This window comes from Eumetopias jubatus, unplaced genomic scaffold (genome assembly GCF_037043125.1).
Source record: "Eumetopias jubatus isolate StellerSeaLion01/CBP00866 unplaced genomic scaffold, mEumJub1_p1.0 scaffold_13, whole genome shotgun sequence".
In the NCBI taxonomy this organism is placed as follows: Eukaryota; Metazoa; Chordata; class Mammalia; order Carnivora; family Otariidae; genus Eumetopias; species Eumetopias jubatus.
This window is the reverse complement of record NW_028274819.1, coordinates 108286815-108313485: the sequence shown is the minus strand read 5'-3', so window position 1 is coordinate 108313485 and position 26671 is coordinate 108286815. Positions and strand designations below refer to the sequence as shown.

Below are 26671 nucleotides of genomic sequence, written 5' to 3'. Positions count from 1 at the left end.
GAACATTGAATTCTAGATTAATATTTTTGAACTAGGCTAATATATTTTGAACTGAAATCTCTAGGCCGGGGGTTTTCCATGAAGGTACCATCTACCTCTAGGAAGTATTATACAAATCTGTGGAGGCTTTTTTGGGTTGTCACAGTGATTGATTTTTCATGAATGAGGTCAGGAGTGCTGCATGTCTCACAGTCCTCAGACTGTCCCACATAAACAAAAATTAGATCACCTCCCAAAAGGAATGAGTCCATGGTCCCACTGAAATTTTGTTTATGCCTGAGTCTAAAACTGAATTCTATTTTACTTATAAACCAAAATATTTTTACATGATATGAACAATACACTTTATTTTCCAGTGATGATATTATTGTGTAAGTTAGGGAAAGATAATATTTTTCTTGCTGTTTGGGCTTTAAACATATTTTTACTGCAGAAGGTTTTTTCACCTGTTAGCGGTGCTGCCCGTGGCATGTGGTCGCCGGCGTATCTGCGCCACACCGCGTTCGTACTTGTCCGGTTCCCAGTGACGCCACACAGAGGTGTGGGCGCCTGACTGCTTCATTACATCTTCCCGTTTGGTTGTGGCCACGTCTTTACAGGTTGAAATACATACTGACTTATTATAAAGAACCGTCCTTTGATTTCTGCTGTATATTATAATTAGAGATTTATATCAATGTTTTTGAAGTAATATATAGGTAAATTTCAGTTTAAGATTTGCTGTCAAAGGGAGTGTTGGGCCTGAAGGGCTGGAGAACCAGTGCTTTGGTGGTGGAGAGACTTGAAAGTTTATAACTTCGAGGGGCGCCTGGGTGGCTCAGTTGGTTAGGCGACTGCCTTCGGCTCAGGTCATGATCCTGGAGTCCCGGGATCGAGTCCCACATCGGGCTCCCTGCTCAGCGGGGCGTCTGCTTCTCCCTCTGACCCTCTTCCCTCTCGTGCTCTCTGTCTCTCACTCTCTCTCTCTCTCAAATAAATAAATAAAATCTTTAAAAAAAAAAAAAGTTTATAACTTCGGGATCAAAGCTGTGCTTTGGGAGGATTCATCTGCCGTCGTGTGTATGACAGGGTTTAAAGAGGCAAGAGACTTGCTTTTAGTTGTCACAAATGCGGTAAAAGGGGTTCAGCTAGGTACATGATGATAAATGAAGGGGAAGGAAGGGATGTGAGAGGCATTTTGAAGAAATAATTAAATGACATTTATTTATTTATTTTTAGGCTCAACGCAATGTGGGGCTTGAACTTATGACCCTGAGATCAAGAGTCATATGGTCTACTGACTGAGCCGGCCAGGTGCTCCCTAAAAGACATTTTAATGGCCTTGTATTGATTGAAAGATTTGAGCCTGGGTTATTGGAATAATCTGAGTAGAGAGTCAGTGGGGAGCTAATTGTGAGAGCCCTCTCCAATTTTTGAAAGATTGTATGCCTAGAAGAGCCTAAGGACTCCTAAGGAGTTTTAAGTTAGAATTTTGGGGAGAGCAGTATGTATAAATAATAATCACCCTCCTTATGCAGCACTTTGTGAAAAGTAATGAAAAATCATTGTCTTCAGTATTACATAAATAATGATGAGTTACACCGTCTGTCGCCTGGCTCCGAACTAGTGCTTTTTCCACTGGACTGCTTCTCTTCCCGTGTGATGGGCCACGTGATACGGGTCAAGATATCTAATCCAAGGATTTGTTTGTTTGCTGGTGATTATGCCCTGGGTTTATGAGGAATAGGATCCTACAGCTAAAGATTACAATCCTCTAATAGTTTTTTCTTCATGAAACCATTTGACCTATGTTTAGTGAGCTCTCATGCACTAAGTAGATATGTATCTAGTGTCGATTCGTGGCGAGGCAGGTTGAAAGGGGTATACCCTGAACAAGACAAAGTCCTTGCTCATACAGAGTTAACATTCAGATAGAGGAAGACAAAGACTAGTAAAGAAGTAAAAATGATGGTTTTAAATTTTTATTCAATTTATTTAAGCTAAAAACAAAATACATTTTTCCCACCCCTAGCCCCCTGCCTCTTGGAACCACCAATCTCTTCTCTGTATCTATGAGTATGGGGGTTTTATTTCTCTCTCTCTTTTTTGTAAGATTCCACGTATGAGAGAGCTCATATGGTATTTGTCGTTTTCTGCCTTATTTCACTCAGCATAATGCTCTCAGGGTCCATCCAAGTTATTGCAAATGACAAGGCCCCATTCTTCTTATTGGCTGAATAATATTCCATTGTGTACATATATTATCACAGGGTCTTTATCTTTTCATCCATTGGTAGACACTTAGGTTGTTTCCATATCTTGTTTATCATAAATGATGCAGTGAACAAGGGGGTGCATTAGCTTTTCGAGTTAGTATTTTGTTTTCTTCGCATAAATACCCAGATGTGGAATTGCTGGGTCATATGGTAGTTCTGTTTTTAATTTTTCAAGTAACCTCCATACTGTTTTCCACAGCAGCTGTACCATTTTACTTCCCACCAGCAGTGCACAGGGTTTCCCTCTTCACAGCATCCTGGCCAGCACTTGTTCTTTCTTGCCTTCTTGATACTAGCCGTTCTGACAGGTGTGAGGTGATAGCTCACGTGGGTTTGATATGCATTTCCCCAATGATGAGTGACGTTGAGCACCTTTTCATGTGTCTGTTGGCCCTCGGTGTGTCTTCTTTGGAAAACGTCTGTGCAGATCTTCTGCCCGTTTTTCAGTCGCATTGTTTATTTTTTACTCCTGAGTTGTAGGAGTTCTTTGTCTGTGTTGGGTGTTAGCCCCTCGTCAGATCCACGATGTGCAGTGATTTTCTCCCTTTACAAGGTTGTCTTCCTCACATTCGTGGGCCCCTTTGCTGCGCTGTGGTTCTGGAGTTGGAGGTGGTCCACTTGTCTGTTTTTGCTTTTGTTGCTTTTGGTACCATATTCAAAAAAATCATCGCCACGACCTATGTTAAGGAGCTCACCTGAGCCTGGGTTTTCTTCTAGGAGTCTTATGGTTTCAGGTGTTAGGGTCAAGTCTTTAATCCATTTTGAGTTAACTTTTGCGTATCGTGCAGGATAGTGGTGCAGTTTCATTCTTTTGCACGCGGCCGTCCTGTTTTCCCAGCACCATTTATTGAAGAGACCGTCCGTCCCCGTTGTATATTCTTGGCTCCTTTGTTGTGAACTAACTGAACGTATACGTGTGGGTTCGTTTCTGGGCTCTCTGTTCTGTTCCACTGATCTCTGTGTCTGTTTTGATGACGATGGAGCTCTGTAACATAGTTTGCTGTCAGGAAGGTGATGCTCCAGCTTTGTTGTTCTTTCTTAAGATTGCTTTGACTGTTCTGGGTCTTCTGTGGTTCTCTCCAAGTTGTAGGCTTGGTTGTTCTTTTTCTGTGGAAAATGCCATTCGACTTTTGATTGAGATTGCATTGAGTTTGTATGTTTTTGGTAGTGTGAACATTTTAATGCTTATTATTCTTCCATTCTGTGAGCACCGAATATTTTTCCATGTATTTGTGTCTTCTGTTTGTATCATCTGTGTCTTATAGTTTTCAGTGTACAGGTCTTTCACCTCCTTGGTTAAGTTTATTCCTAGGTATTTCATTCTCTCTGATCCAAGTGTAAATGGAATTTTCTTAATTTCTCTCTCTTTTTTTTAAGATTTTATTTATTTAGGGACGCCTGGGTGGCTCAGGTCATGATTCCAGGGTCCCGCTGAGCAGGGAGCCCGATGTGGGGCTTGATCCCTGGATACTGGGATCATGACCTGAGCGGAAGGCAGACGCTTAATGACTGAGCCACCCAGGCGCCCCTGCAGCTGATTATATTTTTAATCGCTCCCAGGGAAGTATGTACCAAGTCCTTTTGGTGTCCCAGTGTAGGTGATTTTTTATAAAAGAGAGGAATGCCGTGGAGAGTGCATTGGTGCTGGTAATGCTTCTACTGTTGCCTTTGCATTATGGAATATGGTCAGGGAAGGTCTTTTTCAGGAAGTGATACTGGAGCTGAGACTCAAATGATGGAGTGTTACCTTGTGAAGATCTGGGATAAAGCTTTCCAAGTGGAGGGAGGAGCGAGTGTAAAGGCTGTGAATCAGGAATGAGCTTAGCCTGTTTCAGGAACAGAGAAAGGTTAGTGTGGCCACGGTGTGGTAAGTGAGGGGAGGGGGGCAGGAGCTCAGTGAGGTGGGGGCTGTTGAAGGGTTAAGCAGAGAGCTGTGATCTAATTTTCACATTTGTGTTGAAGTGGGGTATTTGGATGACAAACTGTAATTGAGATGAGAAGTGTTGATGGCAGTGGAGACGGATATATAAGTGGAGGGATTCAGGATGTCTTTCAAAGGGAGAACGAGTAGGTAGGTGCCATCATTGTTTCTCCTTTACAGGTGAGGAAACCGAGGGTCGGAAACTGTAGGAGGTTGGCCTCAGACAGCTGGGACATGGTGAAGCTGGGCTTCTAATGAAGTCCAGTTCCGGGTCCTGAGTTCCTAAGGATAATGCTAAGCACTCTGGGGGTGTATAAAGAAGAGCTGCAAAGTTTGATACATAATTTTTTATATATGTATTGCACTTATACATACGTAGTTAGCACTCTTGGTGGCAAGGAGCAGGAACCCATCTCAAACAAAAAAAGGCAAATGTGTTAGTTCATGTAAAATCCAATGTGGAAAGTGCAAGGCTAACACTAAAATGAAGGATATCTGGATTTAGGAACTTGGAACGTTGTGAGAACTTTCCCCATGTGTGTTTTTCTACTCTTAGTTCTGTTATCTTCCACAGCTGTTCGTCTTTTTGGTTGTTGTTGTTGACGTGACCATGATTAGCTTTTCCTTCGGTGTGTGACCTGAATGAAGAGTCTGGCTCCAAGGTTTTAATTAGCCTAGCTCTAACTGACCCAGCTCAAATTGAGGGCCCAAGCCTGGGTCTGATGCTTTGTGTGTGTGTCTTTGCCCACGTGTGCGAGCGTATTTCAGTGTCAGTGTGTATGTGTCTGAAGTATGTATGATATAGAAGAATTTGACTTATCCAGAGGACAGCCCTTATAGCAACTTGAGCTACTTGCTGTTCAGTGGAGAACCTGAAAAGTCAGTCCAAGAGTCCCGAGCGGCTAAGTGTTGGGTTAGAAGCCTAGAGACCCGCGGTTCTAGTTTTGCTTATGGGAGAGCCACGTAGCCCCACTCAGATCTAGTTATGCACACAATTCTAGTAAGCTTGATTATCGTTGGATGGTCCTGTAGCGCATGAGCAGCAGTGTGTGAAACCAGGAGAGGCTTAGAGCTGTCTGCTGAAGAGACATGACTGACAGGAAAAGGTGAAACATAATAAGAAAAAAGTGAGAAAAAGACTTAAAATAACTTTAAAAGTTTTTCTATGGCTATTCGTATTTTAGGTGATTGTCCTACATACCTTGGCATTCCCTGAGGGCATTCAGTTCGTATTTATTATGCACTTAAAATATGCTAGGCCTTGTGTGAGTTGAGTTGTGTGTAATAACATAGATCTGGTTCCTGTCTTCAGAGTGACACTAAAATAAAATGGGTTATTTATACAGCAGAGTAATGGAATCAAGAATGGATTGGTGGTGGCAGGTCTCCATCTCTTCACAGTGACCAAGGCACTGACCGAGGAGTGTGTTATATAGTAGGTAGGGGCATACATGTTAGAATCAGATGAGGATTTGGATCCCTTTGTTGTCATTTTACCAGCAGTGTGCTCTTTGGCAGGTTATTCAGCCTTTGTAATCTGTTTTCCTAAGTGTAAAATGGGGTAACACCCACATGTGTTGTCAGAGTTTAATAAAACACTGGCATGGTAGTTTTTACTGTTAGGGCTCAGGTTTGGAGAAAGTTGCTGATTCTGAGACAGATAGGAACTATCTTACTGTCCATACAAAACATTGATTAAAAAAACTGAGTTAGCAACCAGGTCACAAGTCATAGATTATTAACATTAAAGTAAGTATTTGTTAACCTTTAGTATCTTAGTATATTGAGGGTGATTTCGGAAAAGTCAAGGTGAGTAAGTCTGAGTTTTCATTGCTCTGTATAGTTACTGTGTAAATAGTAAATAGTTCAGAAATGAAGCAAGTACCACTAGTTATAATGGTAAAATAAATCTTAACCAAACTAAAAAGGCCAAGGGCAATTAATTTTGAAAATAACCTACCATGCATAGAATAAATTAATTCTTGAATACGTTACAGATCTCCTTATATGGTTAAAGACCTTATAATGATACAGTAAAGTCGTAAAGTGGAGAAACCTCGGATAATTTTTAGTTCACCTCCTATTTTATAGTTGAGCTAAAGCAAATTATTACTTGTACAGATTTAAATAACGAAAATTAGAACCATTCTTGTTGCTTTGTAGTAAATTTCAGTGAAGTAGAATTAATTGTGCAAATTGAATACCAGTAAAAGAGGGACTTTACTCCATCAATTAGCTTGCCTGTCCCACCTTTCATCTTCACAGACCTATACATCCATTCATTCAACAAATACTGAGTGCCTGCTGTGTTTTATGGCAGGCATCATCTTTGAAGAGTTTTGCTATAGAGGAAGGTAAAACATCAAGCACATTGATAGTTAAAGTGTTTCACCTTGCAGACCTCTGGGGAGAGATTTCTGTGGATTTAGAAGTTGTGCTCATCTCAGGCAAAATACAGGAGTTGATGGCATGTGGCAAAAAGTTTTTTTCTTCACGGAAGCTAGCAAAAGGAGACAGGGAATACAAGGTGAGAGAGATGGTTTATCACTACCCTTTCCCTTCGAGACATATTTTTCAAATAACAAGTATATATTTAGGGTTGACTATGTAGTATTTTGGTAAATGATGGGAAAGAAACATGAAAGGAGTAGCATGGTCTCTGCCCTCATGGAACTGACCCTCTTGTTAAGACAAGACTCATTTGCAACAAGGGGAAAACCACGACGCAGTCTCCCGTTCTTCTCTTTGCTCAAGTGAAATAGTTCTCTAAAGGATTTTTCATCTCACAAGGATTTAGAGCATAATTAATCTCTTTATTTAAAAAAATAAAAGTCTGGTTATGACAGTTTTCAAATATTTACAAAAGTGGAGAAAATAGTACAGCGAACCCTAGCCCCCACAGCCAGCCTCTGGTTTCAGCTGTGATCATCGTTTTGTTCTGTTTTCTTGATCTTTGCCTGTTTTCTTTCCTTTCCTTTTCTCTTTTCCCTTCCCTTTCCTTCCTTCCTTCCTTTTATCATTTCAAAGAAATTTATGATGTCATGCATATTTTACCCTATATAACACAGAAGTGTATTGTAACATTATTTTCAATGCCTGTATTTTATCATACATATTTCGTAAATACACCTAACCTAATGGGCATTTTAATTATTGTTACAGTTTATTCCTTATGAATATTACTTCCTGGGACATCCTTACATGCCTTTATCTTTTTAACACTTTTATGTACACATGGGGCATTCTCTTGGAATGGAATTTACTGGAAATGACGAAGCCAAGGGTATGCACCTTTTACAAGTAGCTACGTAATACCAAACCGATCCTCAGAAATGCAGTAATTTTTTTTAGGATTTACTTATTTATTTATTTGACAGAGAGAGAGACAGGGAGAGACGGAACACAAGCAGGGGGAGTGGGAGAGGGAGAAGCAGGCTTCCCGTGGAGCAGGGAGCCCAATGCGGGGCTCGATTCCAGGACCCTGGGATCATGACCTGAGCCGAAGGCAGACGCTTAATGACTGAGCCACCCAGGTGCCCCGAAATGCAGTAATTCTTACTCCCATCAACAATGTGCCTGTTTATCTTTGCTACTCTGGGTTTTGTCAGTCTATTAATTGTGACAATCTAGTATTGTAGATTTAAAAAGAAAATTTACGTGCCTTTAAAAGTTATTAAGGCTAGACATCTTTATTCTTATTATGGACCAATTATATTTCTTCTTTTGTGAGTTCAGGCTAATCTTTCATAAACATCACTTTCATTATTCTTTTTTTTCTAAAGATTTTATTTATTTATTTGAGAGAAAGAGAGAATGAAAGAGAGCACGAGACGGGGGAGGGTCAGAGGGAGAAGCAGACTCCCCGCCGAGCAGGGAGCCCGATGTGGGACTCGATCCTGGGACTCCAGCATCATGACCTGAGCCGAAGGCAGTCGCCCAACCAACTGAGCCACCCAGGCGCTCTCACTTTCATTATTCTTATTCAGAAACCATAGTATCATTATTTCTTATATCTGATGTTCAAGACTCTTCATATTTTGGCTCTGACCTATTTTTTAACTTAATACTGTCCAGCAAGACTCATTGTACTCCAATAAATAGTTCCTTATTCTTAAACTTCTTCCTATCCATTTTTTTCCCTTGGATTCATTTTTAAGAATTTTTTTTACTTGTTTTCTTAATGTTTTACTTTCTACTTTTCCTCTGCCTGTTTAAATCCTACAGAATCCTTATAGTCCATCGTGTGATAAAGTCACTGCAAATTCTGTAGACTTCATCAGTTTCCTCTTACTTGAAATTCCACTGTACCTGTTGTTTCTACCACTAGATTTAGTAGCAAATTATAGACTGCTTTGTTGTGGGGCCATGAATACACAGCTATGGACAAAATTAGTCTCTGTCCTTGTGAAGTTTATAGTGTCATAATGATGTATTTATTTCCATATCTTTGCTTTATTTGCGAGTTGAACTTCTTTCAATGTATCTCTGTTATGTGAGAATTATACACAGATTTTTAGATGTGTACTTACATGTCCCCAGCTGGACTGTAAGATTATTGAAGGTATAAACCATGTTTTATACTTCTCTATTCCTTATAGCACTTAACTCAGTTCTTAGCATGTAGCCATCGCTAAATGTATACTCGCTCTGTTAATGTAGTAACAAGTTGTAGTCTTTGGAGTCACCTACCTGGCCTCATGTGACACTAACTAACTGTGTAACACTTGCAAGTTACTTAGCCTCTCTGAGCTTGTTTCCTTTTGTGTTAAATATCTACTTTCTAAGGCGGTCATGGGGGTTAAATAAGATAATGTATGTAAAGCATTTAGCACAATGCTTGGTACAGACTAAGTGCTCATTAAAAGATACCTCTTATTATAATCGTTAAGCCTCTCAAACCAGAAACTGCCTCAACAGACTCCCTAGCTCCTGTCATCTAAGACTTACTAGATTCTGCTTAGTTTCTTCAATTATCTTGTCCTCTCTTTTTAATCCTCATTGTAACCCACAATAAGAAAGGCATTTTATTTTGTGGCTTAGTATACACTCTGCTTATTTGCACATATCTGAAACAAAAGTTCTACGAAATAATATTCACTGTTATTATGTATGACATACTCTGCTTTTTTCCATTCTGTTCTGTGTTGTTAAAGAAAGCTGGTTACAGCCATTAACACATTTCAGAACAACAGCTTGAAACACACACTGGATTTTTGGGATTTGCAGAAGTTGGACTCCTACCCAGTCACACAGCTGTGACTTGTCAGTGAAATAGAAACTGGCGATGGAGGGACAGAGGCTTGGGGTTCATTCTCACTGCACGTTCTCTCTCTTCCCCCTGAGTTCAGTGTAGTTAGATTCACCTGTTGTCAGTCTGGCCTTGCTGCCGTGGGCAGGAGTGCTCAGTTGTGTGGTCCCGAGCTGGTACCGGGGGAGATTACTCAGGAGTTGGGACAGACCTTCCCACCTTGGCAAGGCAGAAATTCTCAAGCACGTTTTGTGTATTGTTTCTCTTTAGGAAATTGACATCCACGGTTTTTAAAGTTGTTAGCATAATTCTCAGAAAGGGACCTGAGAAAAACTTTTTATTACGAAATTTTTTAAACATTTAAAAAGCAGGCAGAATAGTAAATGAATCCCCATTACCTAAGTTTAGCTTCAGTCATTGCCAGCATTATGTCAATTCCAAGGAGAATTTTTAACAAAGAACTTTTAAGACACACATAATTCCCTTCCTTAGTACAGACAGATGACCTTTATTTCAGAAGATACATATCAGCCTTAGTGTACTGTGCTTGAGTGCTCACGACCTATTCATTTTACTTGATGCTTGCAAGAAGAATAAGTAGTTCTGTTACATGAGGGAGCAGTGGTGGGGTGGGTGGATTCTATTGAGGACCGCCTAGAACACCAGACCCTGGCCATGTCACCTGGAATATTTCAGCAGCCTTGTTGACCAGTCTGCTCTTAGGGGGAGTAGACCTTCATTGCATTTATCTCCTGTTTAAAACCTTTGGTTCTTTGTTCCCTACCCTACCTATAGAATAAAAATCCCAAACCATAGATTTTTCCTTTACGATCTGCTTCCAGCCTCCCTTTCTCGTTTTCTCTTCCACTCTCTGTGTCTTGCCTACCATATTCAGTTTCTTCTTCTTCCTAGAATACTCAATCCATTTTGGACTTGTAATTATTTTTCAAGATTCAATTTAGATGGCGTCTTGTAGATGAGACTTTTTTAACTACCCCAAGAAGTATTTAGTTGCTCTGCCTGTTTTTTCGTTTGTTGGGCATGAGTATGAGTGTGTGTGTGTGTTTTGCCGCTTACCCGAGTTGTATTTATTAGTTTACGTTCGCTTTCTCCCCTAGCCTTCGTTAGACAGCGCCCCTCCTCCAGCGCAGGGGTTGTGTCTTAGTCGTCTTTGTCTCCTAGCCACTTGCTGCCTGCACGAAGTAGGCATCCAGTGATGGTTTGTCGAATGACTGTACTTAGAATTTTAGAATCTCATTTTAACACATGTTCTCTCCAGATAAGAATTCATCAAAGTTTATTTTTTTCATTTTGTTTTGTATATTTTTCAGTTTTTTTCCTCCCCTCCTTGGGGACTTCTATTAAAATTTCTAAAGAGAATGTAAGTTCTGTAGCCTTTTTCTTGGGGTAAATATACCTTGGTAAACTAGTATAGAGTATCCATCTTCAGTGCTCCTGTAGCGAAGGTAAGTAAGATCTACTTTCATTATACTTAATTTTTGCTGTTGTTGAACAGTATGGTTTTATGGAGCTAAAAAAGCAAAGTGGGGTGGAGTAGGTTTGTGCTTATATTAGCCTTGACCAATTTTTGATATATTTCAGCTCATGGAATGCTGTGTAAATGCCCTGGTGACATCCTTTAAAGAGACTATCTTAGCAGAGTGCCAAGGCATGATCAAGCGAAATGAAACTGAAAGTAGGTAAAACATCACATAAAGTTCTCATAATCTTTTAAGAGGGTATCTTTGAAGCTGATTACTTTTAATAAGTTGCTGTTAGATCATCCTTTTCTGCATAGGTATATTTGTTACAGTAAACTGCTTAAAGAAAATGATAAAATATTTAACACAGCAGTACTGTAAAGAAGGTTATAAATTTACATTTTAAACATTCCACTGTTAGGTATCTATACTTGTGTGTAGGGGATGGGGGTAGATTTCAGTTTGTTCTCAGATGTAAGGCTCTGCTTTTAAAGACTCATTTAAATGATAAACATTTGGGAGAGACTAGAACTAGGTATTTGACTTTTGTGTAGAACTTTGTGGCGAATATTTTTAGAAAGTAATACAGCACTCCATGTTAATGATCTTTATCCCTTTCCCCTAAAATGTGTTATAATTTAAGATTTCTGCAAGTGTACTTTTTTATTACAGACATGTTTTCTTTATAAAGTTATATTTTGGGAGGTTGCAAGTGCATTACAACCAATATGGTAAAAGTTACCTATATTTCTAACTACTTGGAGATAACTTTTTTTTAAATTTTATTTTATTATGTTATGTTAATCACCATACATTACATCATTAGTTTTTGATGTAGTGTTCCATGATTCATTGTTTGCGTATAACACCCAGTGCTCCATTCAATACGTGCCCTCTTTAATACCCATCTTTTAACATTTGGGTGTATTCCTGTCCAGGTTTCATTGTGTATAATTGCAAAGGTCCTATTTAATCTCTAGTTGCATTTAAAGTATGTATTTCAGTTCATTTAGGTTCATACACTTGTAATTTTGTAGTAAAAAGCTCATTGGCATAAATGAAATACTTGGATTTTTGTATGCTAGGCCAAATAGAGTTATTTCTAAATCTGTGTTGGGTTCCCTTCAAAAGAATTTATTTAGTGGTAACCAGTTCTGTGCAGTAAGATTTTTGTGAAGATCAATTAAATGGTATAACAGGAGAAAGTGCTTTTATAAACTGAAAAATTCCCTATGAATACAGTTTTATATTATCTCTAATACACTTTTATAATCACTTTGGATAGTCTGATGATGTGATTTTTTTTTTTTTTTGCCACTTGATGATATGGTGCTATGTATTCAATATTGTATCTACCTTATAAAATACACTACCCTTCTGCGTAAATTTTTGTACTTCTTAGATTTAAAAATACTCCATTATCATATGACTTCACTGATATGTGGAATTTAAGAAACAAGGCAGAGGATCATAGGGGAAGAGAGGAAAAAAATGAAACAAGACAAAATCAGAGAGGGAGACAAACCATGAGAGACTCTTAATCCTAGGAAACAAACTGAGGGTTGCTGGAGGGGAGGGGGGCGGCGGGATGGGGTGGCTGGGTGATGGACATTGGGGAGGGTATGTGTTGCAATGAGCACTGGGTATTACATAAGACTGATGAATCACTGACCTGTACCTTGAAACTAATATTATATGTTAATTAATTGAATTTAAATTAAAAAATAAAATATTCCATTGAGTTGAAGGTCAAATGACTCACCTTTTAAGAGGAGTTAGGTTTTGTGCTGTGTGATCACTTTTAATTAGAGTTTCTTTTAAAAATAAATTTTGTCAGAGAAGGTGGATCAGTAAGTTATAGTACTTATTATAACAACTCTTAATTATACCCACAGAATACTACTAAGGTTCTCCATTTCCAACTAATATTTCTCCAGACTTTTACTATCTTAGGCATTCTAGACCCAAGATACAAATCAAAGAGATTTATTTTGATGGATGAGATGATGACATGAGTGTGTTCTGTCACTTCAGAATTACATTTAATGTTTTCATTGATGGACAAAGTTCCCAATGGGATAGAGCCAATGTTGAAAGACTTGGAGGAACATATCATCAGTGCTGGCCTGGCAGATATGGTAGCAGCTGCTGAAACTATTACTACTGTGAGTGTCCTTGGTGGATGTGCGTCAGGGTTGTTCTTTAAATGCGGGATTGGGTATTTAAAATAGTAATTGATGACAGAACAGTAATGTTGGGACGCCTTTTAATAACAAGAAAAAGGTTTTTCAGAGAATTCCCAAATTTTGGAACTATAGTGTATTAAAATTTCGTTTATATTTTTTCATTTTTTTGTATTGTTTTCTTTTTAAAAAACTCAACTGAGTATAAAACATTTTATTTTTAGGACTCTGAGAAGTACGTTGAGCAGTTACTTACATTATTTAATAGATTTAGTAAACTCGTCAAAGAAGCTTTTCAAGATGATCCGCGATTTCTTACTGCAAGAGATAAGGTATATATTCTTGTATATTAACAGTATTGTCATAATTTACTTTAAAAAGAAACTTGCACCATTATGCTACTAAATTATAAACTAAAAGTAGCAACTCTGATTTTTTATCTGGAGGACAACAGTTTTTATTATATTTGGTTTGTTACATGTTTTTGTAAGAATTGGGTATGCTTACAAACTAGAATCTAGCTAGAAAATTTCTCTCTCCCTCATTTTTTGGAGAATGTTTTTTTAATATTGAATTCCTATTCATTCACCCTTTAAGACCCCCCTCAAAGCACACTTCTGGAATGTCCTTGGTACCCCGCCTCCCTGCACGTCCTGCCCTCGAGCAGAGTTGATCCTTCTGCCCTCTGCCCTTTTCACAGGACTCCTGGGTATCATGTCACGTTCATATCATGTCACATTTATCCTGCTTCTCTGACCCTTTTTTCCTGTCCTTACTAATACGGGATAATAATGAACCATGGTATTATCCTTAGGGTTTTATCTTCTTAAGATTTTTTTTTTTTAATTTAAAGAGAGAGAATGCGCGGGGGGGGGGGGCGGAGGGGGAGAGGGGGAGAGAGAGAGAATCCCAGACTCTCCACTGAGCGCAGAGACCCACACAGGGTTCGATCCCACGAGCCTGAGATCATAACCTGAGCCGAAATCAAGAGTTGGGCGCTTAACCGACTGAGCCCCCCAGGGTTTTATCTTTTTTTTTTAAAGATTTTATTTATTTATTTGATAAGAGAGACAGCGAGAAAGGGAACACAAGCAGGGGCAGAGGCAGAGGGAGAAGCAGGCTTCCCGCAGAGCAGGGAGCCCGATGCGGGGCTCGATCCCAGGACCCCGGGATCATGACCTGAGCCGAAGGCAGACGCTTCACGACTGAGCCATCCAGGCACCCCAGGTTTTATCTTTTTAAATGTCATAAATCTATCACTAGAATTTAGAATCAGTTTTTTCACTTTGATCCATCTTTCTTATTTCCCAAGTTAGATTTTTTTTTTCTTTCTGTAACTCTAAAAAGACCATCAACTTTCTCCAGTAGGTTTTTTTTCTCTCACTCCATTTTTAGGTAGGTAGATAGTGAGAGAGAGTAGGAAAGGCCTTAAGGGAGGATGGAGGTAATACGAGTTGATTCGAAATACGAAATGGAGTGGCCAGCAAAGGCTTCGTTGAGGGGCACTTGCATCAGGATTGGAAGTGATTAAGAGGGGCGCCTGGGCGGCTCAGTCGGCTAAGCGTCTGCCTTCGGCTCAGGTCATGGTCCCGGGGTCCTGGGATCGGGCCCCGCATCGGGCTCCCTGCTCGGCGGGAAGCCTGCTTCTCCCTCTCCCACTCCCCCTGCTTGTGTTCCCTCTCTCTCTCTCTCTCTCTGTCAAATAAATTAAAAAAAGTGGTTAAGAAATAATGTCATGTGGCTGTCTGAGGGAAGAGTATGCAGCAAAAGGGGACAACAGATGCAAAAGCTGTAAGGCAGGAATTTACTTGTCATATTCCAGGAACAGAAGAGAGAAAGGTCACTGTGGCCTGAGTGGATCCAGGGAGGGGAGAGGAGTAGGAAATGAAGTCAGAGATAAGACTCTGAGCCATGGTAAGGAATTTAGTTCCACCCTGAGTAGGATTGAAAGTCACTGGAAGGTTTTGAACAGAATGGATCTGACTTATATTTTAACAGGACGTCTTGGTTGCTGCAAAAAGACTAGACTGAAGGGAGGGCAAGAGAAGAAGTAAGAATACTGGCTAAGAAGCTATTTAAGTAATTCAGGAAAGTAATGATGGAGGCTTGGCCCAGAATGCCGGCTGGTAGAGGTGATCAAAGTTGGTTGGATAATGATTATGACAAACTACACAAGCTTGGCTAATGGATCAGATGTAGAATGTGATAGAAAGAGACCAGTCAGGGATGACACTCAGATTTTTGTTCTGATCAGTTAGAAGCACATGCTCGCTGAGATGGGGAAGATGATAGGGGAGGGGGCAGGTTTTGGGAGGGATGGCCATAAGGAGATTAGGAACTCAGTTTTGGACAAGTTAACTTTGAAATGTTTATTAAACATCTGTGTGGCAATGTCAAGCTTGGTGTATAGGGGAGAGAATACAACCTGAAATAATAAATCTGGGAGCTTTAGCATATGGATGGCATTTAAAGTGCTGACACCGGCCATGATCCCCAGCGCAATGACTGAGGATGGCAAAGAGAAGAGATCCAGGGACCGGCCTGGGCACCGACAGTTTTGTTATGAGAAAGATGAAGAACTGGCCTTCATGAAGAGAGAGCGGAGTGAGCGGAATGACCAGGAGAGTGCAGTGTTGTAGACAACATGTAGAAAAAGCACTTTCAGGAGGAGGGCATGATGTGCTGGTTTAAAATGCTGCTGATGGGGCACCTAAGTGGTTCAGCCTTAGGTTAAGCGTCTGCCTTCAGCTCAGGTCATGATCCTGGGGTCCTGGGATTGAGCCCTGCGTTTGGCTCCCTGCTCACTGGGGAGTCTGCTTCTCTCTCTCCTCCCTGCTCGTGCTCTCTCTCTCGTTATTTCTTTCTCTCTCTCAAATAAATAAAAATAAAAAATTAAAATAAAATGCTGATGTGTCTGGTAAGGTGGGGATTAAGCATTGTCTTCTGCATGGAGGTTGTGAGTGACTTTGGCAAGAACTATTAGGTTGAGCAGTGATGCAAAAGCCTGGTTGTGGAGGGCTTTTCCGGTAGGAATGGTGGTAGAGAACAGAGACCATGTGTTAGGTAATTCGTCCAGGAAGTTTAGCTTAGGGAGATAAATGACGCAGGAGCTGGAGGTGAGCAAAGGCAAGAGAATGTTAAGATTTAAATAACGCTTTGTTTGTGTGCCTAGGAACAGTGGACAGGGAAAGATGACATAAGAGAAATCGGAGGAATTCTGTTCACTTTGGTTTTATTAGCAAAATAGGGAGCCGCGTCCTCAGCTGCACGTCTCCCTGGGGGAGGAAATGTGGGAGGCTGAAGGGAAAGATGATGTGTGAAGTGTGTTCTGGGAGAGTGCATGCACAGAGACAATGGTATGGTTGTCAGGCAGCTCTGAGACCCTGCTTGAGAATAATGATGGTTCTGACGTGGGAGGGAGCATGCTAAAGTCAGGACTTGAAATTTCTGTCAGGCCACAGACACCTTTAAAATAATCAAACTGTATTGGGGCGCCTGGGTGGCTCAGTTGGTTAAGTGACTGCCTTCGGCTCAGGTCATGATCCCAGGGTCCTGGGAGCCTGCTCCTCCCTCTGATCCTCCCCCTGCTTGTGTTCCCTCTCTCGCTGTCTCTCTCTGTCAAATAAATAAATAAAATCTTTAAAAATAAATAAAATAAAATATCAAACTATTCTAAATATTTAATGTTCATTTCATTGTAAATTCTTTGCAGGCATATAAAGCAGTTGTTAATGATGCTACCATATTTAAACTTGAATTACCTTTGAAGCAGAAAGGGTAAGTTTTTAAAAGTCACGTTTAAAATTCTTAACTTTTTTGGAGTGTTGGGTGTGCATTGTGCCCTATCATCCTAAATCTGTTAGGTTTGATTTTTGTTGCTGGTTTTTTGTTTTTGTTTTTTTTTTACTTTTATGGTTTTTGCTCCCTTTGAATATTAAAAACTGTCTCAAATTTTAATTTCATATTATCTCCTTTGGTGACCAAAAATGTTGATCTTATTTTTTTAAGTAGAAAAATGTTCTTAATCTTTCAGAATCTCTACGTGATTGTTTTTCCTCCCTGTTAGTCACTAAAGTTACTTTAATATAAAAGCATAGAATATAACTCAGTTCACCATAATAAAAGAGGGCAGTCAGTTTTAATGTAAGTATATTGCCATTTAAAAAATCAAAATTTAATGAATTAAAATGGATAAATAATAATTGATAAACCTGAGCTAGTTATAGTACCTTTAGAGTAGTACGAAGCAGTAAAAGTTAATTGGAAAAATATTTTGATACAATTTCTAGCTAAGAATTGCTATTTTAGGGGCACCTGGGCAGCTCCGTTGGTTAAGCTCTGCCTTCAACTCAGGTCATGATCCCAGAGTCTTGGGATCGAGTTCCGCATCAGGCTCCTTGCTCAGCAGGGAGCCTGCTTCTCCCTCTGTCTGCTGCTCCCCTGCTTGTGCTTGCTGTCTCTGACAAATAAATAAATACAATCTTTTCTTAAAAATCGATACATTTTTTAAAGATTTATTTATTTGAGAAAGAGTGTATGTGCGCCTGTGCACATGCTTGAGGGGGGCAGGGGCGGAGGGGGAGGGAGAGAGACTCTCAAGCAGACTCCCTGCTGAACAGGGAGCCCCAATGTGGGGCTGGAGCCCAGGACCCTGAGATCATAACCTGAGCTGAAATCAAGAGTCAGACACACTCAACTGACTAAGCCACCCAGATGCCCCAAGAAGTGCTATTTATTTATTTATTTATCATTTATTTTACAGAGCACATGGAGTGGGGAGGGGCAGAGGGAGAGAGAGAATCCAAGCCTACTCCCCACTGAGTGCAGAACTGGTGGTGGGGCTCAACCCCACAGCCCTGAGATCATGACCTGAGCTGAAACCAAGAGTTGGCTGCCTAACTGAACACCTAGAATTGCTATTTTAAACAAAATTTATATATAATGCTAAAATACTTGAAAAATAGCTTTCTTAAGAATGAAAAGTAATTAGGGCGCCTGGGTGGCTCAGTCGGTTAAGCGACTGCCTTCGGCTCGGGTCATGATCCTGGAGTCCCGGGATCGAGTCCCGCATCGGGCTCCCTGCTCGGCGGGGAGTCTGCTTCGCCCTCTCACCCTCCCCCCTCTCATGTGCTCTCTCTCTGTCTCTCATTCTCGCTCTCTCAAATAAATAAATAAAATCTTAAAAAAAAATGTTAACTTAAAAAAAATGAAAAGTAATTGTTTAGAATTTATTTTAATCATTTTCATTGTGTCTTTTTTGAGCTGTGTAAGTTGAGTGATATTACAGTGGAAGATACCTGGGTCATACAGCAGTATAGTAACTTGACATAGTTTAAGAGGCATTTGTCTTGTTTTCTTTATACATTGTGAAATGTCTGAAATACATAACACTGTATCTTCAAAATCTCTTCATTTGGATACAGAAAGATCTTCCTCATTTACCCCTGCTCATGAAAATTTTCAAATTTTTGTCACTATGTTGCTTTATCAAATATGTATCTCTCTGTACATCCATCATTCAGCTTTTTAAATGGATTTCAAAAGAAGTTTCAGGGAACCCCTGGGTGGCTGTCAGTTAAGCGTCTGCCTTCGGCTCAGGTCATGATCCCAGGGTCTTGGGATTGAGTCCCGCATCGGGCTCCCTGCTCAGTGAGGAGTCTGCTGCTCCCTCTGCCCCGCCTCGTGCTTGTGTACACACTTGCGGGTTTGCTCTCTCTTGCTCAAATAAATAAATAAAATCTTAAAAAACTTGTTTCAGGCACCAGTAACTTTTACTCCCTGAACACTTCAGCATGCAGTCATTAATTGACCTTGGTGTTGATTTATGTTCTCAGATAAAATTTACATGCTGACATATGCATCCATCCTAAGTGTACAATTTTGTGAGATTTGACACATGTGCCTACGCCCCTGTTAGGATGTACCATGTGTTCATCATCCTTGAGAATTACCTCATGCCCATTCCGTCAGCCCTACCCCTGCCTCCTTCCTGAGGCAGCCATTGTTGTGATTGTTTCAACGTAGATGACTTTTGCCTGATCTAGGACTTTATATAAATGGAATCATACGATATGTACTTTTGTGTGTAAACTTTCAGTGCAGCACAGTGTTTTTGAGATTCATCCATGTTTTTGCAAAGCACAGTGGTTTGTTTTCCCAAGTGTTTGTACTGCATTACCCTCCCACCAGTAAAACAAGGGAGTACCAGTTGATCCTCATTTTTAACAACGTTTAGTGTTGTCAGTTTAATTTTAGTCATTCTAGATGTGTGTAGTGATTATCTCGTTATGGTTGTAATTCCATTTCACTCATGACTATGGCTGTTGAGCCCTCTTTCTTATACTATTTGGCCTTCTTATATTTTGCTTTATAAAGTATTCCATTTTTTTGCCTGTCTTTTTTTTCCTACTGCATTATTCCTTTTTATTAGGGACCTGTAAAAGTTCTTAGATATTCTGTATATAGACTCTTTGGGAGATACATGCTTTTCTTTTATGGTTTTTGCTTTTTTGTGTTTTGTCTAGAAAACCTTTGTCTTTTTCTACCCCATGACACAAAGATAATCTTTTTTGTTTCTTCTGTAAGCTTTATAATTTTAGCTTTCACATTTAGTTCTAAGATCCATCTTAAAATAATTATTATTTATAGTGTAAGTAGGGAGTTAAATTTAATGATTTTTTTTCCTTTTCCATATGGATAGCAAGTGGTTTCATCATCCTTTGTTGGAAATACTTACCATCCCCGCTGCATTGCTTCAGTGCCTTTTGTAAAAAATCAAGTGACTTAAAAATATGTGTGTATTTCTGGACTCTCTGTTTTATTCCATTGATTTATTTGGGTATCCTTAGGCCATTACCACATAGTCCTAATTAATACAGTTCTGTACTAAGTTGAGTAGTAGTATTCTGTAGTCAGTTGAGTAGTTTAATTTTGTTCTATTTTTCCATGAACGCTTTTGATGTTCCAGTATTTTGTTAGTATGTAGAAATGCAGTTGATTTTTGTATACTGATTTTATATCCTGTTACCTTGTCAAAGGTATTAGTTCTAGTAGTTTTATAGATTTCTTAAGAGTTTTCTATGTAAATAATCATGTAATCTGTGAATACAGACAGTTTTACTTCTTTCTGATCTTTATACCACTTATTTCTTTTTCTTGCCTTGCTACACTGGTTAGGATCATAAGTACATTGTTGAATAGAAGTTGTTAAAGTGGGCAGCCCTGTCCTTTTTGTCAGGCTTGGGGGGGAACCTTTAATATTTTATCACTAAGTACAAAGTTAGCTGAGGGTTTTTCATATATGCCCTTAATTAGATTGTTTTTATTTCTAGCTTGTTAAAAGTTTTGATAATGAATGGGTGTTGACTTTTATTAAATGCTTTTTCTGGGTTGAAATGATCATAAGGTTTTTCCTCCATATTCTTCTGATGTGGTATTTGGTTTTTTAAAAAACATTTAAGCAGGGTTGAATTCCTAGGATAAATTCTACTTCGTTATGATGTGTATTATTCTTTTTATATAGTCCTGCATTCAGTTTGCTAATAATGTTGGTTAGATTTTTTTTTTTTTAATTTATATTCATGAAGGATTTTACCTCTTTCTTTTCTGGTCTTTGTGCCCTGTATAATTTTCATTTTAGTCATGTCTTTGTCTTTTTCTGGTATGACGATTATGCTGGCTTTTTAAGAAGGATTGTGAGTTACTTCCTCCTTTTGTACGTTCTAAAAGAATTAGTGTAACTGGTATTACTTCTTCCTTACATGTTTGATAGAATTCATAAGTAAAACCATCTGGGCCTGGGGTTTTCTTTATGCGCAGATGTTGATCCCAAGTTCAGCCTCTTTAGATTTCTTAGTTAACCTAGTTTTAGTTGTGGTCAGGTGTGTTTTTCAAGGACCTTGTTCATTCTGAGTTGTCAGACTTATATTAGAGCCTCATTAGGATGAGAAATACATCCACAAGAAACAAGGCCAGACACTATAGTTGTAAATGAGTATGTGTATCTCTGAGTTTGTCCACTGAGAGGGCCTAGCAGCAGTGACACCCCAAAAGCAATGAACACAACTAGCACCAGATCTAGTCCACGAAATATTATTGTCTACTGAAAGAAATTAGGGCTCTGTGAAAAATGGCTGATTGTACCAGACGTGGACTGTTTCTTAACAAAACTGCAACCCAGCCCCTGATTGGATTAAAGTGATTGGCCTTCTCCATAGCAGAATAGAGCGGGAACCCACTTCCATCTTAATGGAAGATGACATCATCTGGTGCCTCTGTGATGCTTTTATATGTAGTGCCCAATAGTCACTATGACATTACCAGGCTTATGAAGGCAGAGATACTTATGATGAATTAAGAGAAAAACCATTTTAGAAACAGACGCTCAGATGATCCCAATATTGGAGTTGGCAGATAAGGACTTTAAAATAATTAAGATCAATAGCTTAACCACAGTGATATACCACTCACACCCACTCGAATGGCTAAAATTGAAAAGACAGTAACAAGTGTTGGTGGGGATGTGGAGAGAGTGGGTTCATATATGTTTCATCCATATGTGGATGTATATATGCAGCTACTTTGAAAATAGTTTGATAGTTCCTCAAGAAGTTAAATATAGAATTAACCATGTAACCCACAGTTCCACTACTGGGTATATACCCAAGAGAAAAAAAACATACACCGTCTCAAAAATTTGTACATGAATGTTTGCAGCAGCTTTATTCTAAATAGCCTTCCCCAAAAGGAAACAACCCAAATGCCCATTGTCTGATGCATGGATAAGCAAAATGTGGTATATCTGTGCAATGCAATATTACCCAGCCATAAAATGGAATGAAATTGGTACATGCTACCACATGAATGAAACCCTAAGAATATGCTAAGTGAAATCAGCTACACACAAAAGGACACATTTTCTATCATTTTCTTATATGAGGTTTCTAGGATAGGCAAATTCATTGAAAAAAAATAAAATAGACATTAACGGGCTGGGGGTGGGGAGAGTAGGAAGTTATTGTTTAATGGGTGTAGGGTTTCTGTTTAGGACCGTGAAAAAGTTCTGCATACAGATAGTGGTCATATTTGCAGACCATTGTGAACGTACTTGATGCCCCTAAATTGTAAAGTTAAAATGGTAAATCTTTTTACCACAATAAAAAGGCAAATCTTTTTTTAAAGAAATGAACTACCAGTATATGTTATGATGAGGATGAATCTTAAGAACACTATGCTAAGTAAAAGAAGTCAGTCACAAAAGACCACATATTGTATGGTTCCCTTTATTGAGATGTTCAGAATAAGGAAATCCATAAAGACAGAAGGTAGATGACTTGTAGCCAGGGGCTGGGAGGGAGAGATAGCTGGAGAGTGACTGCTAATGTGTATGGGGTTTCTTCTGGGGTTAATTAAAATGTTTTAAAATTTCATTATTCTAGGGCGCCTGGGTGGCTCAGTCGGTTGAGCGTCTGCCTTTGGCTTTGGTCATGATCCCAGGGTCCTGAGATTGAGCCCCGCTTTGGCACCCTGCTCGACGGGGAGCCTGCTTCTCCCGCTGCCTCCCTCCCTGCTTGTGCAAGCTCACTCACTCTCTCTCTTTATGACCAAAAAAAAAAAAAAAAAAAAAAAAATCTTTAAAAATTTTTTTAAAAATTTCATTATGCTGATGGTTGTACAAGTTTGTAGATATACTTAAAAAACACTGAATTGTGTACTTTAAATGGATGAACTGCATGGTATGTGAATTATATCTTAGTAACAATAAGCTTAAATAGATAAGTAATAAATAATTCATATTAATGGACAAATAGGTGGAAATTGTTACCTGAGGAAAGGTAAAATATCTATAGCAATATGTAATTGGAATTATAGAGAACAGAAAAGGGGGACATAAGCAATATTTGAAGAGCCATTGACCAGAAATTTACAAAATGGATACAAGATGCCAACTCTTAGATTCCAGCATCTCTTTGAATCCCAAGCAGGATAAATGCAGATTAAACCATTCCTAAGTATGTCACAGTGAAACAGCTAAAAACTGAAAACAAACAAACAAGCTCTGAAACAGCCCCCGGAGGGGAAATGACACTCCGCCTTCACAGGAGCGACACTGAAAAGCTGACCCCTGTCTTCTCAGCAGGCACATTGGAGGGAGGGAGACGGGTAGACCACTGCAGTCAGGGCATCTGTTCCTGCAGGAGCCAGGCATTGTCAGCGTGAATAGATGGGAAGAAATAGAGGAATTCTGGGGAAGTAAGTTAGTGGTCTTCCGGTTGCAGAGAAACCTTTCCGGAGTCTGCCAGTGTGGACGCTGGAAATCAGCTCTTGGGCCTCTCCTTCCCCATCTGCTCTCCTCTACGCTGGAGCCCTCTGCTGGAATTACCTTATAATTTGCCCTTTCCACTTCTTCCCACAGTTAATCTTCCCTGCTTTCCAGAGAAAGGCGTGCCTCTCTCTCTGTTCTTACTGCGGTGTGTTGCCTTGAGACAGAAAAAGCCTCCAAGTTGCATAAGAAAGGAATATTTTGAAACATTGGGATTGATGTACAGAAAATGAATTTCTGATAACTAGGTGTCAGATCCTTTTGCAAGTCATGTGGTTTCCAGTTCTTGGCTTTACACACAATTGATGGCTAATTTGATGCATTACTAAAAATAACCTTTTTTGTTAGATCTGTATGTATTTTTTAAGCAAATAACTCAGGAGGTTCTTAACGAGTGGCATAACATCAGAAAAACTTCTTCCAGTCCCATCTACTTATGTGAATAAGATTTTTCAGGACAGACATACAGTTATAAAAATAAAAAGTAGAAATAAAATTGATTGTAATTTCTGGATTCGTTAAGTAGGAGGGAAAAAAGTTTCATCTACCTCATTAAGATATTATGTATGTTTTATATACACAGACACAACATAATTATTTTGATAAGTTGTGTACTTAAAATAATTTGAATAACTCAATTCCGGGAAAATAACACTTGAATTTTATGTACACAAATTTTAAAATGTTGAATTTTAATTTATTTACAATTATAATTTAGAGAAGCCAGATAAAGAATAAATGCAAGGGCGCCTGGGTGGCTCAGATGGTTGAGTGTCTGCCTTCGGCTCAGGTCATGATCCCAGGGTCCTGGGATTGAGTCCCGCATCGGGCTCCCTGCTCCTTGGGAGCCAGCTTCTCCCTCTGCCTCTCTCTCTCTCTCTCTCTCTCTCTGTGTGTCTCATGAATAAATAAAATCTTATAAAAAAAAAAAAACGCAAGACTTTCAAGCATAAAAATATAATACATTGGTTTTTAAATTTTGTTAGCAAAGTAAAATAGAGATGCAAGTTCTTCATTGTTTCAGAAAAGTTTGTTTAAGGGCGCCTGGGTGACTCAGTCGGTTGAGCATCTGTCTTCGGTTCAGGTCATGATCCCAGAGTCCTGGGTTCGAGTCCTGCATCGGGCTCCCTGCTCAGCGGGAAGCCTGCTTCCCCTCTCCCTCTGCCTGCTGCTCCCCCTGCTTGTGCTCTCTCTGTCAAATAAATAAAATCTTTAAAAAAGAAAAGAAAAGTTTGTTTAGTTTTCTAAAAAGGATGATGGTAGGTATCACATAACTGTGGAGTTTAGGTTACGTTGGATACATTCCAAAGAACAGTTTTTTTCCTGACATATTAATAACAAAAAGTTCTAAATGTTAACTTATAAAATATGCAAGGATTTACGCAATTTGTTCAAAAGTATTTAGCAAGTTAGTACCTGAATAAAAATTTTTAAAGATCATTGACAAGGCCACCACTAGAGGCAGGGCAGGGCAGCACCCAGGGTACAAAATATATGTAGGTTTCCTCTCGGCATCCTGCAGGTGCACCTGTGGGAACTTAAGAGTAAGTGCCTCCTTAAATTATGCACCCTTGTTGTTCAGTTATGCTCATCCTAGTCTCAGCCCTGATCACTGGGTTTATACAACCTAAGAAGTTTGTGAAAAATTGGCTTTAGAAAAAATATTTGCAGATATCATTCACTTTTTATCAACTGCTTTTAATTTGTTTTTTAGGGTGGGATTAAAAACTCAGCCTGAATCAAAATGCCCTGAGCTGCTTGCCAATTACTGTGACATGTTGCTAAGAAAAACACCGTTAAGCAAAAAACTAACCTCTGAAGAGATTGAAGCAAAGCTTAAAGAAGTGGTATATATTTTTTTAAATTTCAAAAATTTTAATTACCTTAGTTTGAATTTGTGTTGTGCTTATTAGACTTTGTGTGATAGCAGCTAATGTTGTGAAATCTTACAGTATAAGATCTCTGTAGGGCAGTTATTTCTCTTCCTGGGAATTTTTATTCTGTAGCTTCTAGAAAAGGGAAATAGTATTTAATTCTTCCCCTTCCTGATTGTTTTAAAGGAATTCAATGCTAGCTCCTATTAAAGGACAAAGAAGAGGGAAATGCAGCTGATGGTGTTTGGAATGACAGTAGAGAGACTGGGGGTTTGTCACTTCTTTCTTTTTGTGAGAGCTCAAAATAGATAACTAGAAATGAGTGAATGTAGGTAAGAGTTAGTTGCTTTCATTTTTGTCTCCTGGCTGTTAGTGTAATTTGCTATAAGCCCAGGAATACAAAAAAAAATAAGAAGTAAAGATAGAAAATATAGACAAAAAGACTTAGAAGATTAGTGTCAGATCAAAGTGAAAAGGCTATATAGAAGAGAAATTTGGGGAAAAACCCTTAATTTTCATCTAAAATTTTATTATTTATTAAATCTGAAAAATTGATGTTTATAGGAACTAAAAGGTTATTTGATTACAGTCTCAAATTTGCTAGCTTTTAAAGTAGTAAAGTGTAGGGCATGGGGACTGGTCATTTTTCAGAGATGGGTGATTCAGTAGGCTTCTATATATGTGTATGTATATATAAATTTCTGGATTTTGACGTTGGGGTATGGAAAGGTCTCAATGAGAGAGTTGGCTAAGAATATACATGAATTGAAAGTAACTTTGTTTTTTGTACAGCTATTGGTACTTAAATACGTACAAAATAAAGACGTTTTTATGAGATACCACAAAGCTCATTTGACACGACGTCTTATATTAGACATCTCTGCTGATAGTGAAATTGAAGAGAATATGGTAGAGTGGCTAAGAGTAAGTAAATTTTTTAATACTTGTTTTTTTTTTTTTAAATAACACATGGTTCTTATGTCTGCTTATTAAGTAATACATTTTGGTGATGTTAGTGTCAAAGAAGTAGGGGATGATTTATAAGAGAATGGCATCAGTGATATAAAATAAAGTGATATATAATATATTTTCTTAATCAAGACTTTAGTGAGACACTTTTGCTCTTGGTTTGCTTCTGATGTTTTGCACTTTTGTATTTCCACTTTCATTTGAATTGACCTTATTAAATGGGCTGTGGGACAAATCATTGCATTTTTAAGGTGTTTTCAGTACTAAATGCTTAACTGTAGGGATGTTTGTAAATAAAGACTTCTATATAAAGCTAAAAGAACCAATACATAAAAGATGATGGCTTACTTAGGGTAATCAGTGCTAATTTAATTATGATTAAATTCTCATATCAAAGTATTTTAAATCTGTTCCTGTCA

At 38.9% G+C, this 26671-nt stretch overlaps 1 protein-coding gene across 1 annotated transcript in view; it reads left to right on the top strand.

Annotated features, from left to right (window-relative positions):
* Positions 1-26671, top strand: part of CUL5 (cullin 5) — a 92555-nt gene that overhangs the window by 52016 nt on the left and 13868 nt on the right. The window contains exons 8-13 of the mRNA XM_028105793.2: positions 11027-11120; positions 12940-13070; positions 13313-13420; positions 16801-16865; positions 25124-25256; positions 26076-26207. Coding sequence (XP_027961594.2) covers positions 11027-11120; positions 12940-13070; positions 13313-13420; positions 16801-16865; positions 25124-25256; positions 26076-26207 — 663 coding nt within the window. The remainder of the gene's footprint in view (positions 1-11026; positions 11121-12939; positions 13071-13312; positions 13421-16800; positions 16866-25123; positions 25257-26075; positions 26208-26671) is intronic.